This window comes from Oreochromis aureus, linkage group 4 (assembly GCF_013358895.1).
Source record: "Oreochromis aureus strain Israel breed Guangdong linkage group 4, ZZ_aureus, whole genome shotgun sequence".
NCBI classification, from domain to species: Eukaryota; Metazoa; Chordata; class Actinopteri; order Cichliformes; family Cichlidae; genus Oreochromis; species Oreochromis aureus.
The window spans coordinates 24,821,788-24,838,547 of NC_052945.1; the positions used below are offsets into that span (position 1 = coordinate 24,821,788).

A 16,760-nucleotide genomic window follows, 5' to 3' on the forward strand; every position below is an offset into this window, starting at 1 on the left:
CGCTGAGTTTGCATGTCTGAATCCGGACTGGGGAGTTTGCATGTTGGCCACATGTCTGTATGAGTCCACTCAGGGTACTCCAGCTTCCTCCTTCAGTCAAAAGATGTGCGTGGGGTTGGGTTAACTCCTGGTTGTGAATAGTTGTCTGTCTCTATGCATTAACCCTGCAACAAACTGGCCACCTGTGTACGCTCCATGCTGGCTAGTGACAGCTGGGATAGGCTCCACCCTCCGGATGATGCTGAACTGGATAAGCAGAAGAAGGTGGATGGATGGATGGATGGATGGATGGATGGATGGATGGATGGATGGATGGATAGTTAATAGGGTGAAGGATTCAGGTTAGAAATGTTATTTGTATTTAATTGCCAGTCATTTGTTCTTTGATCTCTGGGCCTCTATTCATAAGAGGCTCCCATTTAACAAGTGAATACTTTATGCATAATCATGATTGTGACTGCATTTTCTGAATAAACTGAAAGTGAAATAAGCATTTGTTCTATATGAGAGCACACAGAGAGAACTGCAAAAGTAAATTATGTCATGCCAAACATGAACCTTCCCTGAAGACATGTTTTGAAAAATCATTAAAATCACTATATGCTGATTGCATGTAGGCATACATATGCAAACACGGTGACAGCATGAACTATGACGGAAACTAGAGCGACCATAAATAAGTGTAAAGTGCAGCAGAGGCTTTCACACTTTCAAACAAGGGAACATAAAATTAGACTAAATAACTGTTTGTTTGTTTGTTTGTTTCCCTTAGGCTTGCAATGGTGAGAGAGCGGGGTGTTGATTGGAGCCTGCCCCAAGGCACTGACAGAGGAAGCACTGATTTTGGTATATGCGTTTTAGCTCTGTGCCTTTCAGAGCATGCTGAAGCAAAGAAGCTACATGCTATTGCTGAATGAAAAAGAAAAAAAGATGATGGTGGAGGTTCGAGTGAAAAACGACGCTCTCTGCAGCAGACTGACGAGAGATGAAAAAGGAAAACTGACAAAAGCAAAAGATTCTCTTATTTTTTCATTCAGCGGCTCTTTAAAACGCTCAAGAGGGTAGCATGACAGAGGAGCTTATTGGATTTATTTCACCCTATCTCCTTTCTTGCCCTCTCTTCTACCATCTCTCACTCTCTCTCTCATACAGCCGCACAGAGGTTTTCATTAGGCAACCATATTAGGCACACCTTCACACCATCAGACATGTGCCTTCACAGCTAAAGTGTGTCCCTCTCTTTCTCTGTTTCTCTATTTCATTCACACCACACCTCATTCTTAATCAATCAATGTCACAGTCTTTTGTGCGTGTTTTTACCTAACCTAACACACACACACACAGTCATGTTCCCATATCTTTATGAGACGTTCACTGACCTGCATTCATTTCCTGTTTGATCATAACTTTAAACCAAGCCTTTAAAGCCTCAGTCACACTCATAGGAAAAATAAGACAGCTAGGAAAAACCAGTGGTTGCCTTTAATTGTTTTGGTGTTGGGAGACTGACATTAAGTAGTTCCTGGTTGCCCAGAGGTTCATCATGCAAGACCGTCAACCTCTGGGCAACTACTTTCAATCACAAGACAATTACACAGGCAATTGAGAAGCAACATGTCTAGGAAAAAAGTTGCCATCCGACTTGGACTGATTTCAGTCAGACAGAAGAACTTAAAATAATTGCAAATACTTTACAAATGCAGACAGACCAACTCATTGCAATCAACTGGAATCAGCCTGCGAGCGGTCCCAAATTAATGGATAACACATCTGCTTAATTATTTATATCACTTCCACTGATTTTTTTTAAGTAATTTGCACCCTGCATGGGGTAATGTAGAGAGGAATGACTTGATAGGGACTCCTCCAGTGCTCCAAGGCAACTAGCATCAAGATCCTGAATCCACCGCAATAAATATTTAAGCAAGTAGACGGCAACAGGTTTGCAAATTTCGCTGCTCGTTTCGCTGTTAATAATACAATTATTAACACGAACAGATTGCATGTAATTGCCAACTTGACCCAAACTGGTAGCAGACTGGTTTCATCTCATTGCTGCTGTATCACCATCTTGACACATCTTGAAGACACCAGGTGACAGCGAGTGGAGACTGCAAACAATTGCCGTAATTTTGGTGATGCCATTTTCCCCTGTGTGACAGTAGCATAAACTAAACTCTTCAAGCTAACATCCATGTCCCTGCACCATAAATTACATAAAGGAAACATTAGAACGCATTTGAAACACTTTTCATGTGACAATGAAAAAAAGTGTTTGTCATGCACATTACAATCACCCTGAAATGAATGATTACTTCACATTTAAAGACCTACCACCTACAGAAGACTGAACTCTGGCCGTGAACCGTTGCACTGCTAAATGAGGCAACACACACATCTGAAAAACTCTGATTCTCTCCGACGCACTCACTTTTATACAAATATACGAGCATAGTCACACAAACATGCCACATCACCACTAGCTGCCCCACAGACCCCATCTGTAAATCTATCCAGCTCACCCTCCTTACGGCACGTTTCTCTTCCTCCAAACAGCTTATCTTTTGCTCTCTAATTTCTCTGTGGTTTTCAGTTTCCTCTAACTTCTTCCTCCTCCTCCTAATCTCTGAACACTGGCCAGAGGTGTGAGAAGGTTCCAGCTCACCGAGCAGAAGCCCTGCAGTCTTCCTCCTCCTCCTCGCTTCAAGAACCTCCCCATCTCTCTATCCCCATCCTTCTGTTCTATTGCCAATAACTGAGGAGAGGAGAGAAAAGGAGAGCAGAAACAGCTCTCCCATTGACAGAGAAAAGGCAAACATAGGACATTTTGGTGATTGCTAACTTCATGTCCCAAATGCCTTTCTCCACAAGGGCCCCTCGAGTCCTGTCTCTCTCTGCTGCCTACCAACACCATCGCTGTAATCACACTTTGGTTAGAAGTTAATAGTTTGTCCTTATGAAAAGTTCCTGTCAGTAGTCTACACTGTATTTTGTATCTAAGAGAGCAAAAGGGTTTTAAGAGAGGAAATTAATCCACAAGTTGATGCTGATCTTACAACAGTCTGCGTTACTCATGGTAAGAAATCTGACTGCAGTTTTTTAGTGTTTGTGCCAACATCCTGAAAGAAACCTAAGATTTACTCCTGTCGATAGTTTTAAAACACGTGCCTGCTGTGATAAATATATCACAACTGCAGTGTTTAATTCTTAGCAGTAGTACCTTTAGCATTCTGTGTCACCTACATCACTTGTAGTGTCCACTAACTAATAGCATGCTTTTGTTAACAGATAACTTTAAATCTCCACCTCATCCTGACCCTAACCTACCTGATGTCACCCATGTGCTTAAAAAAAAAACTAGGGCTTAAGGCCGTGAAATCACAAAAATTATGTTTTAATGTGGTTATTTTCTCATAGACTTTTAAACAGCCTGACAATAGAGCAGTCGTCCCTGCTGACCGTACAGAATAATGAGCTTTGTTTCACTTTTCATACCTGAAAGCCACATCCAGCCTCTTATATACAGTCTGTGCGTATCATGTTCTGCTTACCTTTACAGTTCTATCCCACAGAGCATGCCTGCGATTGTCTTTGCTGACACCCCATACATACATACATAGAATAAAATCAAATTAAACCCATTACCCTAATAGATCTCACTGATCAAATTCTAATGTGTTTGCAACACGTCCAGTTCTCCTTTTTCCTGCGACTGTGTCATATGGCCTGTGTGTGTCATGTGATCAGAAAGTTGGACCGACAGAGTTCCATATAGTGATCTATATGGACCATCCAGGTTGGGTTGAGGGGGCAGCAGTCTAAGCGGAGACGCCCAGACCTCCCTCTCTCTCTCTAGCTCTTCTGGTGAGGCACTGAGATATTCTCAAGCCAGCCAAAAGACATAATCTCTACACTGAGTCCCTCCTGAATGACCAAGCTGCTCACGCCATCACTGACAGAGAGTCCTGCCACCCTTCAGAGGAACTTCACTTCTGCAGCATGACATCACTCTTGTCACTACCCAAACCTCATGGCCACAGAGTAGGAAACCTGAAAGTATATTTTATATACATGTTGCCAATGCTGCATTCTTTCAGTAACCTTTTTAAATAAAATATATACCTAAGAGAGTGGCTCAGGGGTGCAGTGGTTAACCTTGTCACAAGAAGATCCTTGGCATGTTCATGATTGTCTGTCTCTGTGTGTGAGCTGGTTGATCCACAGGCGACCTCTCCTGGGTGCACCCTGCCCCTCGCCCTATGACAGCTAACCCCTTTTGAACTCCATAAGCAGAAGAAAATGAATGAATGGGTATCTAAAAGTCAACTCTCGCCAACGGAGGGTCTCAAAGTTTGGGCTCATGTGAACAAGAAAAATGCAAACATCCAAAAAATTGTAGGTAGCGTTCGTAATCCGCTCAGAGAACCTTGTGCTGCCTTGGGTTTATAGTTTTTAACCATTAGTGAGGCAGTGTTTGTTGATACCAGTTCCATGTGTTAATGTTAGGAAGGGTTAGCCATGTATGATGGATAGAAAGAAGATTTGAAACCGAAGAGAAATGCTCCCTCAGTCTTTCTCTGTGCTGCTTTATAGAATGACACGAACTGTTGGTGTTTCATCTTTTCTTGACACGCTTGCAGGCTGCACAAAATGTTCCCTCGCTGTGCCACTGGTCAGACTTTGGCTCTATAACTTTTATGCTCTACTAAAAAAACAAGAACATTTCATCTACTGAAAAAATGCCGCTTGTATTCTGTAAACTGATTGCATCAACATTTCACCATTCAACCATTTCTTTTTCTATATCCTTTCTTCATCTTCTTCCACCTGTCCTTTCCTCACTTGTTGCCTCCTCCGTTGCCTTTTGCCCACCCTTCATTCTTTTTCTTCCTTATCTCTCCACTTTTCTTCTCAGCCACCATCCAAACTCACTTCGACATCTCCTTTCCCGCCCTCCTTCCTCTCTTCGGCTTCCCTGCTTTCCGTCTCTCACCAGAGGTGAAACGCTGTACTTCTCTTCCTAAAGTCATTTCTATGTTAATGAGTCTTCTTGTGAGATAACGCAGCCGAGCAAGGGCCTCGGACACACACATACACACACACACACACACACACACACACACACACAGATACACAGAGGAAGAGCAAGTGAGAAGAATGATAGGACCTGTCACTGCACTCTCTGGTGATCAGTTCATGGATTTATTTATTTGTAATCCTTCTCCCCCTGCTCTCTGTGCTCACTTTTCTGTCTCTCTGTTTTTGATTGTTTTAATTCCTCAGCCTTTAATAGAGTCAGAAAATCAGTCAGTGAGCTGTGGCACCTAAACACTTAAGTGGATGGACGGATGGGCTCCAGAAAAGAAGCCACGTTTCCATTCCTTGCGGTTTAAGCAGGCTACAGCGAGCTTTAAAACCCCCTCTGATTTCCATATGTACACATGTTACTCAGGTATACACCTACGATACTTGCACCCACGGTCGCGCGCACACGCACTCCGGTGTGTTAAGTATGAAGAGCAGACCGCCTCGTGTGGAATCCTCGCTGAAGTGGAGTCATTAAAAACGGTCCGTGGCTCTTTAAGTGGCGTCTGTGCTTCTCTCCCGAGCGCGATTCTCCATGCATCGCTTGCCAATCTCTCTCCCTCTCTCTCTTTTCTAACTAATCAGTGCGGCGCAGGAGCTGCTGGCGCCGCGGCAAGCGGAGGAGAGAGGAGAAAACAGAAAAACAGAGAGAGGAGGAGGAGGAGGGGGGATGACGCTGCGTTTCAAATGAGCACCAAGGACAGCGCCGCACTCAGCACCAGGGACAGCAAGCCACAAAACTACACGCAACCCTGCCTTTGAACACATGCAGTTTGTTTTATTGTGCTATCACAACTTATTTCCCTTTTATTCTTCGCGCGCGCGTGTGTGTGTGTGTGTGTGTGGAGACAGCTCAATATCTACTCACAGTGAAACGTGGTCAAATCAAAGCCCAGCATGCTTTGATCTGTCCTGATCACCGCTGTATGTGTGGCACTAATGACCTGCCATACATACCCTGTTAACTCTCTACTGCGGGGTCTTCTCCTGCTACCCAGTCGGGTCGCGCAGACCTGGGAATACTTTTGAAACAGTCTGTGTTTGTGTTTCAAGTGAAACTGGCTTGTCTTTATAGAGAAGGTGGTGGGCGGGACTTGCAGCAGTGAAGGCACACTATTAGCTCCTGAAGGGCTCTTTCACCGGGGAACCCAATCCCAGCCGACCGCCTCTGCCTCGGGCGGAGTTTGAGGAGACCCGCGGTTAATTTTAGTTTGTGTTGGTTGGACGGAGAGGAGGAGGAGGAGGAAGGAGAAGAAGAAGCGGACGAAGTGGAGGAGGCGACGGCTGTCTTCTTCTTGTTGTTGTTTTTATTTTTTATTTTTTATTATTTGTCGCCTACCAGCAGGCACGTTTCTTGGGAGCAAACGCAAGCGGGTGTAACTGTCATCGGCCGGTTTGTCCCGGTTGCGGTTCTACACTGACTTCTGTGGAGGATAAATCTGATTAATCCTTTCTTGTTGTGCTTTTTGGACCAATTTAACTTGTATAGAGCATTTCACCGGATACGGTTTGGACTAGTGTCTAAAGCCCGGACATTGGTCATCCAGGGGGATAAAACATGTCACTGTGTCAACAGCTGGAGCGGAAAACACGCGATGGATGTCGGTCAGTCTCCGCTTCGTAGATAACACATGGTCTTTATTCACCGTTCGTGTATTCATTCATTCATTCACTGGACGGGAAGGTGAACAGACGCTGGCCTGCTGTCAGAGACACTGTGGGAAGAGGAGAACCGGTCACAGAAGCGGTGAGTGATGCTTTAGTACAGATTCACGCTACGGGGGTGACATCGGTACAGACAAAATGATCCCCTGTTTTGCTGTTTTAAAGATGGAGTCCACCTACACAGACCCTGGCTGTTAATGCTTCACAGATTAATAAGTTAAGAAGGAAAGCAGAAGGAGAGGCGAAGACAAGAAGCTCTCCCCTAACCCCGGGACAAATAACACGGCAGGATGCGTTACCGCCGTTAACTTCCACTCTGAGTGAGTGTGGGCAGTGCCAGCAGTTGGGGACGACCGCTGGCCGTTAATCCTACGTTGTGTGGGTGCGTGCACGCGCCTCTGTATGTGGATGGTGATGGTGAGAACCGGTTTTTGATGCGCGAGAAAGTGACGTGCCGCTCTCCTACCTTCCCGCCCTTTGCCACGAGCCTCAAGTCAACTCAGCGAACCAGGCAGCCGGGTCCAGCTTCATTTCTCTCTCCATAGCCTCCTCACAAACTCGCCACCTTTACCCACCTTCCCCGTGTTGTTGTTGTTATTGCTCTTATTATTTATTTGAGCGCGTGTCCCTCACCCTGACTCTCCAAGTCTCGCGGGATATAAAGGAAATAAAGGGGTGAATCTAAAAGAGCGGAGGGGAAAAGGAAAGGAAACACACACACAAGCGAAAACAGATTAAGACGAACAGGAGCCGCCTATATGAAGATGCTGATGTGTGACCGCGGCGTCCAGATGCTCGTGACGACGGTGGGCGCGTTCGCCGCCTTCAGCCTCATGACCATCGCCGTCGGTACCGACTACTGGCTGTACTCGCGCGGGGTCTGCCGCGTGAAGAGCAGCGGCGACAACGACACGAGCCGCAAGAACGAGGAGGTGATGACGCACTCCGGCCTCTGGCGAACCTGCTGTCTGGAAGGTACGTGATCAGTCTGACTGGCTGCCTGTCTGTCTCTCCTCTCTCTGCTTCTGCCCGGCGCGTGTGTGTTTGTGTGTGTGAGTGCTCGTGCGTGTAGCTGTTTCCACACGCACACGCCCTGTCTCCCCTACTGTCTGCCTTTTAATACCAGAGGAGGTTTGTGTGTTTGCCTATGAGAGTGTGACAGCAGCCTATAATCCCTGTAACTCACTTCTTAAGCTGCTCTTCTCGACTTCACCCTCCACCGCAGAATAGATCGCAACTGAGTAGATGTGGCTGTCATCACGCTGCATAGCTCTAGGTAGAAATAAAGCACTAACAGGGGCAAACAGAGCGTTATTAGCCTGCAGGCATCTGCACCACTACCATGAACAAGGCATGTGCACACTGGCACCATCACAGTAATGATAGGGGAAGGTTTTTCCTTTGAAGGTGGATTGCACTGTTGTTGCAGGTTAGAGGGGAAAAAAAGAAGAAGCTTGTTTTGGCCTGAATGGCACTGGAATTGGGTGTGAATTTGGCAAGCACCTGTTGATTACGGAACCAAAGGCAATGGTGGTTCACTGAATTCTTGCCATAGAGTTTTTGCATAGGCTCTCAGTCATCCAGGTCATTCGGGAGTTTTGAAAGAAAGTGATTGGACTTCTAAATTTCATGAAAATGTTTCACCTTTCAGTTCTGGTTCAGCCCAGAGCCCTTGAGTAAGTCAGAGTCCTATCAGCCAGGTGTTGTAGCGTTCAAATAGTTCCTGCAAGTGCTTGGCTGGCAGTTGGACTGTGTGCTAATAACATACAGCATTGTTTTTTTTAACTCCTCAAACTGTGCTTCTGTAACTCTGTGACGAAGCTAGCGTATGTTGCTAACTTTCAGAAATACTGCGAGGCCCCATGATCTGTCATTGCAGAAAAGAAAAAAAAAACGTTGTGAATGGAGATGACGCCACTCTTCCATTCAATGTCTCTGGCTCATTCCAAGGACAAAACTCTTAAACACAAGCTAAGTAACATAGAATATGCTGTGCAGTGCAGCGAGGAGTGCTCAGATCTCTACACTGGAGAAACCAAAGAGCCACTCCATAAACTCACCGCAAAACATAGAAGAGCCACCCTGACAGGACAAGACTCAGCTGTACATCTGCATGTAAAGGACAAAGGTAACTCTTTTGAGGATGCCAGTGTTCACATTATGGACAGAGAAGACAGACTGTTTGAAAGAGGAGTGAGAGAGGCCATCTATGTCCACTGTGAACGACCATCCTTGAACAGAGGGACACACACCAGGCATTGAAGAGAAGTTGGTCTTTCCACTGAATCCAGACTTCTTGACTCTTATATCTAGAGCAGGGGGGTCCAACTCCAGTCCTCGAGAGCTACCGTCCTGCAACTTTTAGACACATCCTTGTTCCGACACACCTGAATCAAATGAATGGCTTGTTATCAGGCCTTTGCCAAATTTGATGGCATGCTGAAGAGGTAATCCAACCATATGATTCAGCTGTGTTGGAGTAGGGATGCATCAAAAAGCTGCAGGACAGTAGCTCTCGAGGACTGGAGTTGGACACGTCTGATCTAGAGTGTATTAGGCTGTAGCATTGACCTTGATGACATGGGGCAGCTGTTGGATTTCCCTTTGCATTAGTGACATGTTAGACTTCAACTTCATGACGGTGCAGTAACTTTACAATTCACAAGCAATCTACCTTTAGATAATGGGGAACTCACAATACTCCAAAAGCCGGATAAATATATTTCCCATTCGACAAAACACAGGAGGAATAATGTCAGTGACAATCAGCTACTACATCACTGAAAAAGAAGTCAGATGACTCTTCTTTGTGTGACACTGACCAACATTTGACTGATGTAACAGTATCACACAAATTCATATTGAACATTTAGATATCAGTGGTTTAAATAGGCTGTTTTTTTTCCTTGTGCAAGTAAAGTACACAGAATACAGGAACGGCAAGCTAGGCTAACAGCTGTTGTGTTCACTGTAGCTGGTTTACATGAGTGCCAACATGGTAATGGTAATAGGTGAAACTGTAAATGAGTGTTTGTTTGTGTGTGTTATCTTACGTTTCCCTCACTTGTCCAAGGTACATTTCCACAGAGACAAAAAAGGCTAATCTAATCTAACATCTAATCTAACATCTAACATCTAATCTAACTTCGTTATCAGCTAGAAGAATTGACAATGTCTTGAAAAAGTTTTGGCTCCAAGAATGTGACTTGGACCTTGTTATTGCCCGAAATCAGATGAAGTCAGCTGGGCCTTTAACATCTAGTCTATCATATTTGATGTATGGGTTTTTGAGACTTCTACATCAGTGTGACTTTTTTTTCCCACTGAAAAAACATAATACATTGTACAATACATTTAAGGAAATTAATTGCCAAAAAAATGTAAAAAGCCAGATGTAGTAAATATGATACAAATTAAAATTCATATACATCACCCCCACTGCTTCTTACTTTTTCAAGTCCTTATTTGCAGCATTTCTCCCTTTAAAAACTCTGAGTGATTTTCTTGTTAATTTGGACTTTTTCTAGAAACTCTCAAGGCATTTGGCTGAACATCCATCGTATTTAGCACCACACAGAAGAGTGTGCCTTGATCATAGGGTTTGATTGGCTCTCTAAAGCCTTTTGGCTATATGGATTGGTTCTTATGTAGTTATTTTCTACTGAATTTGAGCACTCAAAACCTTTTTTAATAAAGCCTCATTCACCCATTCATGCAAGTGCTTTTTCTATGCCTAAGCAGTTTTAACCTAACGTTCACATATGCCAACACTCTGATGGATGCATCAGAGGCAACTCGGGGTTCAGTATCTTGCCCAACGATACTTCTGACATGCAGGTTGGAGCAGCCTGGGATTGACCCACCAGTGTTCCAATTAATAGACAACTGAAGTGAACTTAAAAAGGAACGATCTGAAACTTGAACAAGATAGAGGACTTTGACACTGTCAACATGTCAAAGTGTGTGTGTGGGGGGGGGGTTACAGCGCCAGATGGTGCAGGTATGCTGCTGTACGTTTATGCACACAGCGACACGCACATGTTATTGAATGAATAAACAGACAAATTCCAGGATATTCCCAAACCTCCACATAGGCACAGCTGTGGGATCAGGATGCCAAGTTAACACAATGTCAGCACAATGTCAGTGCATTCACACACACACACACAGGCTCAGACAATGAAACATCGTTTGCACATATACTCCTTCATGCACGCCTTTAACAACTGCTTTACTTAAGTGAAGAAGCTCTCTTATCTCTTTTGTCATTCTGTCCATCTTATATCCACTTAGCACAGTGGTAACACACTGGTAGCCATGCTTTTATAATTCATAGCTGCCCCATAAGCTGACAGGAAGCGGATGTGTGTACATGCAACCTGTACTGTGTCCGACATCAGGGAGCATGTGAGTGACTTAGGCAGTAAAGTAGTGAAGCCTCATATATGCAGTGGTCTTACAGTGGAGGCGAACACACGGATGTGCAGCATTTACAGTTTTATTTAGCAGTGAAAAGGGCACCAAGGCAAAAAGAAGACCTTAATTGAAAGTCAATAATAAGTATATAACTAGTAGCGAGCAGGTGGTCTTATTCTAAAGTTTTCACTGATTTTTAAATACAACTAACCAGGCGTAAATGCACCTGCACATGCACATATTCTCTGCTCCTAAATGGAACCTGTTGTGCTTTTATTTTGTGTCATATACATTATTACAGTGATGGATGCTCATTTTAAATCTGTCCAGTGGTTCAAATAATGAGGTCAGCATGTGTATAATTAATCCCCATCTTAAGCTGCTTGAAAAAAAGTTAAAAGACTAGGCCTTTTTTCTGCATATAGCAAGAATTCTCAAACGGTATAGTTTTGTTTGCCTTGATTTCAGATGCACTGTATTTGTTAAAAAGAAATAATATGCCAGCTCTTCATTGCTAAATTATAAATTAAGATTCAGGACAGTGTTTCGGTAATGCGGCCTCAATGCAAGGCATCAGCAAACTGCAATTTTAGATAAGCAAACAGCTAAAAGGAAAGCCCAAAAGAAAAGAGCAGGGAAAGAGCATAATAAGCATTAACATTTAACAACAACAGTGTTCATAAAGTGAGTTCTAGAGGAATTTATAATGGGCTGCTTGTAATTTAGCACACGGGAATGTAGAGTTCTTATAGAATTTAAATAACAGGGATGTTTTCCAGATTCTGGCATAAACACAAAGGACTGTAATCAGATGAATATTTACATGCACTTGCTAATACCAGATGTTAACAGGGACCAGCAGTGTGTGGTGACGTTGGGATTTCTCTAAAGAGGTGTTGCGATAGAATAAATGAGCACAAGGAAAACTCCTTTAGAGAACAGACAAAACATGAATGAAGAGAAACCACAGTGCACATGAATGAAGCGGGGGAGAGGGGTGGAGAAGAGCAGCAAGTGAAAAGTGATGGATGAGCTGCGCGTGCCCTCAGTTTCAGGTGAATCTCTCGGGAGTGTGTGACCACAACGTGGATCTAGATGATCACTCGGTAACAGAGTGAAGGAATAGGGTTTTAAACAGAGACAGAGGTAGCAGTGATCGCTCAGGTGGCTGCAGGAAGGAGGCGAGAAGGTTTAAAGAGGCAGGTGCGGGTTGAGGATTGAAGGACAGAGTGAAAAGGAGGTCACAGCAAAGGGAGATAAGCATTAATTAAATATGTGGGGTGTTTGACCATGTCTAGGATAAAAGCAATCACCTGACTGAGAGGGACAGCGGTAAAGACAGAGGAGGTAAGAAGAATCATTAAGGAGGGCAATACTGAGAGAAGGGGACAGGTACATAAAAGAGAAAGAAGCGAGATTTTCAAGGAAAAAAACAAAGGTGGGGAGAGGTAACATGACCAAAAAAGACAAAAGAAAAGGGGAGGTGTATATTTTATGATTTATATTTTAATATCTATCCAGTCATTTGTACAGTTTGTATTTTTAAACCAAAAAAGCCTTCATATGTGTCCTTTCAAAGAAAAGTCAACCACTTTTGCATGTTCCCATTATTTGCTTAAGTCCTGGAAGCTCCATTTACAGGGGAGGCCAGTGGGTATGCAAGATCATCAGGCTCTTGTGCAGTGCTCTGCAGCTTAATGTAGATGGTTTTACATGCAAAATGGTGCTGCACAAGAACTTGAAATGTATTTTTGATTGAATAACTGGTTTGCATAGTTGTGGAGAAAACATTTTTGTCCGTTACGAACAATAATATATATTAATACTAAACTTGCACTGAAGTAAAAGCCCAGCAGTATTAGCATCAAAATACAAAGAATAGTCCAACTGATAGATCAACAGGACGATATTATTGCGAGAAATATAGCTCTTTGCCCAAAAAATGCGCTCAAGAAAATAACTTTCATTTATCCTCCAATAAATGAAAATTTAAAAGGTATAGAAGAAAAGGGAGAACGACACTTAAGCAATGTTATGAATGTTGACATTGCATACTTTGTCCACTAGAGGGCACTGTGCAACTTCCCTGTTTGCAACATGCATGTTTGGAAGGTCACAAACACAACAACTAACTGATCAAGCAAAGTCGGGTGTATACACATAATCCATGACTTGCCACAATAGAAGATTATTTTTAACCTGCACTGTTATGTTATCTTAGCAAGGACTCATAAATGCATGACAAATATTAGGGAAATCTTTTTTCTTCTTTTTTTTATCTGCTCGAAAGAAAAAAATATCAGTCGATATATCAGATTTTTAAATAACCAAATATCTGTATGGTATTGGTCTTAGAAATCCAACTCTCTGGCTCTCCTCTTAAAGTTTAATTCATGGTTTCGCAAATGTGTCTGTCTGCCTGCACATTTCAGTTTGGAGAGGGGTTTTCACCCACTGCAAATGTGCTCCCATGCAATCTGAAAAAATTCTAACTAATACATCTAAATCTACAAAATAATAATTGCCTTATGCTGACCGTTAGTAACTAAATGTAGAAGAGAAGTTGCTCAATATCTCACGGGCTGATGTCACCATGTTCCCCCTTTTAGACACACCCCTGTGTACAGGAAAACTGTAGCGTGTGGTCAAAATGTCTCATTTTATTCACAATGTTGCTGTTAATATCGCAGTCCTTGATCTATAAAGAGACCCACATGCAGGAGGAAACTGTAAATTTCCTCCTGCATGTGGGAATTTTAAAAGAAGGTAGAAGATGGAGCTGGAAAGAGAAGAAAGCCAGATGTGGCTATGTGCAGGATAAAAGCAACATCTTGGAGAAACAGACATCATCGGGAAACAGATATTTAATCACAGCTGTGATGAAATTAATAGCACAAAAGGAGAGTTTCTACACAGCTGAAAAGCTTGGAAGAGAATGTAAAGTAAAGGCTCCAGGGCTTAAAAGGAAGGAGGGTTTCAGACAGACCTGCAGGACATTTTGCTGTGTTTCTAAAGAAGGTATCAAGAGAGGGGGATAATAAGGGAAGGTAGGCTAAAGGATGAAGGGAGGAGATCTAGTAGAAGATGAAAAGTTTTACTGCATCTGGAAAGTCAAATCAGAGAATGTCAAGAGAGATGGAGAGATGGACTGAAGGAAGATAGCAATTGTGACAGTAGCTACAGGGAAGGAGGTGTAATAGAGATGCAGTTAGAAGGGAAAAAAACAAAACAGATTTTTGCCAAATTCCCAAGGTCAGACCTTGCAATGCTTAGAGAAACTGCAATACACCGATGAGCAAAATCTGAGATTCTACAGACCTCAGTTAGTATGTTAAATGTTAAATTTCAAAGCAAGCACAGCATATCAGCATGAACACACTACTAAATGTAAGCATGGTGGTGAAGGTAGGGCTGTGCGATATGACCAAAATCTCATATCCCGATATAAGATATTTATCGTCCCGACAACGATATATATCACAAAATTTTTACATTTTCTGTAAATTCTGTGAATCTCGGGCAACTCGATTTGCGTGAAGTTTTTTGGGGGGTTTTTAGCTGGTCGTGTAGCTGGAGTCAAGTGTTTTGATCCATGCATGAAACTATATATTTTTAGACCTTTTCTTTGTGAGTATTTATTACACGGCTTGCTGCGGGGAAAAGCCTGTTCTAACGTTTGATTCTAAGGTTTATTTTTTAACACCTGAGGGCTCCTCTGCGTACACTTTCCTGTGATTCAGTTTATTTTGAAAAATCTCAACAGGATCTTCAGCTTTATTGTGAAAGGTTTATGTGGAAAATAAACAAGCGGACGGTGGAGCCACGCGATGATTTTACCGTCGTTGTTGCTAACGACAACGCATAAAAACAGTCGCTTGTCCGTCCGTAGTGTGGTTATTTTAAATGTAAGAGAAAGAGAGAACTTTAAGAAATAAATACTACAGTGACCATCAAAACGATGAAAAAATATTGTCGTAAACATTTTATTTTACGACACCCTAAACAAACTATGAAACGATAGACGTTTTCATATCATCATCCGATATATATCATTATATCGAGCAGCCCTAGGTGAAGGCATGGTGATTCAAGCTTTTTTTGCAGCCACAGGACCAGGGCACTTCGCAGGCATCGATTTGACCATGAACTCTTCTGTATACCAAAGTATTTTAGAGTCAAATGTGAGGCGACCTGTCTGACAGCTAAAGCTTGGGTAAAACTGGGTCATGCAACAAGACAGTGAGCCAAAGCACGGCAGCAAATCTGCAACAGAATGGCTGGAAAAGAAAAGAATCAAAGTGTTGCAGGAGGCCAGTCAAAGTACGGACCTCAAACTATTTGAAATGCAATAGTGAGACTTTAAGAGAACTGTGCATAAACGAAATGCCTGCAAATCTCAGTGAACTGGAGCAACGCTGTAAGAGTGGGGCAAAAGTCTTCCACAGAGATGTGAGAGAATGATGAAGTCATAAAGAAAATCATTACTCTAAATAACTTATTTGTGCTAAAAGTGGTTCTACAAGCTATTGAATTATAGAGTCTTAGTTTTTACACACTGCTTTTGTATTTTGCTCCAATTTTAGGAGTAGGAGCTTCAAATTGATACATTTGGTGTATCGACTAGTTCGAATCTCAGTGACCTAAACCTTAAGGTCAAAGTTCATGTTTTCTGAAAATCTTGCGAACGCAGTAACTTGAGAACAAGGCGACATGGGATTTGGAAATTGATACTATAGGTGTATTGACTTTGAAGCTAAGGGCGACCCCTGACTGCCACCAGTGTTTTTCATTGAGTTACGATATGTAAATCCTTAGAATTGACAGAGGATGGGGGTTTTTTTGTTCTTTAACCATGACTCTAAGTCTAGCATGCGTATATTTTTCTTTCATTACATGTCATACGTATAGAAAAATCTTCTTCTTAATGTTTATAGTTAATCAAGCCTTCTTATTTTCATATCAGAACTGATGTGTGTAATTGCATGACACTGTTTTAGACCACACTGTGTCTCCAGCTTCATGGCAGCAGTTTGTTTCAGGGCAGCTGAACAACAACATCTGAAAGGACTCGAGCCAGACTCCGAAATCTCGAGGAAAGTCTTCCCAAAAGAGCAGCGGCTGTTGTGGCAGCACATTAATGGTCCTGGATTTGAAATGAGACATAACAATAACATGTGAGTGTAATGTTTGCTGGCCGCGTGGAGGGAGTCCTGAAACAAGCATGTATGAAAGCGATAACAGATAAGAGGGAAAACTGGAATGGGATGAATTAATGTTTTGTGAATGTGAAAAATAGGCAGAGTGAAGGAGGAGCGATGAGAAGATTTGAAACATGAACAGAGAGATGTTTTCGGGGGGGGGGGGGGGGCTTTGCTGTTTGAGTAAGGACAGACTGAGAAAAGGGGGGAAGAAGAGAGAGATAGAGAAGAGGTGTGCAACCGAGCAGAACCTGCCTCGTTCTCTTTCATCAGCCATCACCGTGGAAACTAGCCTCCTCCTCCTCCTCTTTCCCTCCCAGCTTCTCTTTCCTTCGCCTGCAAAAAGGTAATCAGAGAGAGAGAGAGAGGCAGAGGCACAGAGAGAAGGGGGAAGAG

The 16,760-nt window shown here is 42.9% G+C and overlaps 1 protein-coding gene across 1 annotated transcript in view; it reads left to right on the forward strand.

The window, feature by feature from the left end:
• The first annotated feature begins 6,770 nt into the window (after positions 1-6,770).
• cacng3b (calcium channel, voltage-dependent, gamma subunit 3b) overlaps positions 6,771-16,760 on the forward strand; it is a 31,702-nt gene continuing 21,712 nt past the window's right edge. The window contains exons 1-2 of the mRNA XM_031728499.2: positions 6,771-6,832; positions 6,916-7,725. Of these exons, the coding sequence (XP_031584359.1) occupies positions 7,509-7,725 (217 nt within the window). The 5' untranslated portion in view covers positions 6,771-6,832; positions 6,916-7,508. The remainder of the gene's footprint in view (positions 6,833-6,915; positions 7,726-16,760) is intronic.